Raw genomic sequence first — 2230 nt, 5'->3', positions numbered from 1 at the left:
ACTTGTGCTATATTTTAATCAATATGGTTCTCGACATTTGTCTTAATTTTTATTTACATTTCCCCAAAAGCCAGTTTTCATTTAGTAAAAAAAATTTGAGAATCATCTCAATTAAAAGTAATCTTGTGGAGAAATTTCATGAACAAAGGAAACATGTTGACAATTATTCATGAACAATTTCAGTATAGGAAAAAAAGGCCAATTGATTTACCTTGGGCTAGATTTTCAAAGGTGTTTTCAAACCCTAAAGATAAAAATAAGTGCTCACTGGGATTTTTAAAAGCAACTATGTGTCTAGCTCCAATTGATTTCCATGGGAGTTAGGCACCTAGGCCCAGATTTTTAAAGACATTCAAAATTAATAGGTGCTGTCACATATATGATTTTGAAAATCCTACTAGGTACCTATCTACATCTTTAAGTATCCACATTTCTTTAAAAATATGGCCCCAGGTGCTTAACTTAGTCACTTTTGATGCAAATCTGTGTGCCACTACATGCCAATCTATATCTTTAGGTGCCTAAATACCTTTGTAAACCTGGCCCATTATTTTTTTTATTCATAATATTAGTATTATTTAATTCTGACCAGCTCTAATTATTTGCATGGCTTTTCGAGTCCCAGTCCCTGTGACAAAGCCATCAATACTGTGTTGACATGCAGTCACATTTCTAACACCTGTGTCTCTCCTCCAGATTGAATAACAACACTGCCAAGACCTCCAGCATGCACTGGGCCAACCAAAGTCATGTGACCGAGTTCATTCTGGTGGGTTTCCCTGGCGTCCTGGAGCTGCAGCTCCTGCTCTTCTTGATGTTCCTTCTGGCCTATGCACTGACAGTGATAGAGAATACGGTGATCATCATGCTAATCTGGGCCAACGTCCCACTCCACAAGCCCATGTACCTCTTCCTGGGGAATCTCTCTTTCCTGGAGATCTGGTACATCTCAGTCACAGTGCCCAAGATGCTATTGAGCTTTGTAACAAAAAGGAAAAGTATCTCCTTTATTGGGTGTATGGCCCAGCTCTACTTCTTCCTGGCCTTGGCCTGCACTGAGTGTGTCCTCCTGGCCGTCATGGCCTACGACCGCTACGTGGCCATCTGCAACCCGCTGCGCTACTCAGCCATCATGAGCCAGACTCTCTGCATCCGCCTGGTGGCTGGGTCCTGGCTGAGTGGCTTTCTCATCTCCATGTGGAAGGTCCTCTTCATCTCGCGTCTGACCTTCTGTGGGGCCAACATCATCAACCACTTCTTCTGCGACGTGTCACCGCTGCTCAACCTGGCCTGCACCGACATGTCACTGGCAGCACTTGTGGACTTCCTGCTGGCCCTGCTCATTCTCCTGGGGCCTCTCTCCATTACCGTGGCCTCTTACATCTGCATCATCTCTACGGTTGTGCGCATCCCCTCAGCCAAGGGGCATCACAAGGCCTTTTCTACATGTGCCTCCCACTTGCTGGTGGTCACCATCTTCTATGCTTCCTCCCTCTTCATCTATGCCAGACCTCGGGCCATAAGTTCCTTTGACTCCAACAAGCTGGTGTCCGTCATCTACACAGTTCTGACACCCCTCCTCAACCCAGTCATCTATTGCCTGAGGAACGAGGAATTCAAGGACACCCTGAGGAAAACAGTGCATGGCATAAAAGTCTTCTCCTTGTCTGGGACTTTCCAAGATGGCCTAAGGGATTCCCATTCTTTAACTCACTAATATCCTGTGGCAATGAGTTCCACAGTTCAGAATGATTTTTATCTATTAGACTTACATCAGACCACAGTCAATTCCATTTAATGGACCTATGATATCATTCTTGAGGGCTACTGTGGTCTGGGATTTCAAAGAGAGGCTAAGGTAATACGTGCCTAATGCCCATTCTTTAACTCAATACCAGTTCAGATAAATTTAACCTGCATTGATATATTATGGTTTCTTGAACTGAACTGAAATTATTTGTTTCATGTCTGGTGGGCCAGATTTTTAAAGGTGACTAATGGTATTTTAAAAATCCATTGAAATGAGTGTGAATCGGGCACATAGATGCTTTTGAAAATTTCATTAGGTGCCTTAATACCTTTAAAATGCTCTCCTTTTGACATGAAACACCATCTGCCTCAAGTCTAACAGTGCCTCATGGTAGTTGTAGTTCAGGTCTTTCAGTTGTAATTCTTCTCTATGGACCAGGCTTCTCAGCTGAATTACATCTCCAGACCAGTGTGATGCATC

At 43.4% G+C, this 2230-nt stretch overlaps 1 protein-coding gene across 1 annotated transcript; it reads left to right on the top strand.

Annotated features, from left to right (window-relative positions):
• The first annotated feature begins 727 nt into the window (after nucleotides 1-727).
• LOC112121846 (olfactory receptor 6B1-like) lies at nucleotides 728-1717 on the top strand. Its single transcript, XM_024220747.2, has one exon. It carries the CDS (start codon nucleotides 728-730, stop codon nucleotides 1715-1717), a length of 990 nt encoding a protein of 329 aa, XP_024076515.2.
• Nucleotides 1718-2230: the final 513 nt, after the last annotated feature.

This window comes from Terrapene carolina, unplaced genomic scaffold, assembly GCF_002925995.2.
Source record: "Terrapene carolina triunguis isolate 2854851 unplaced genomic scaffold, T_m_triunguis-2.0 Scaffold35149, whole genome shotgun sequence".
In the NCBI taxonomy this organism is placed as follows: domain Eukaryota; kingdom Metazoa; phylum Chordata; order Testudines; family Emydidae; genus Terrapene; species Terrapene triunguis.
Note: the sequence above shows the minus strand (reverse complement) of the source record. Positions and strands in the feature narration are given on the sequence as shown.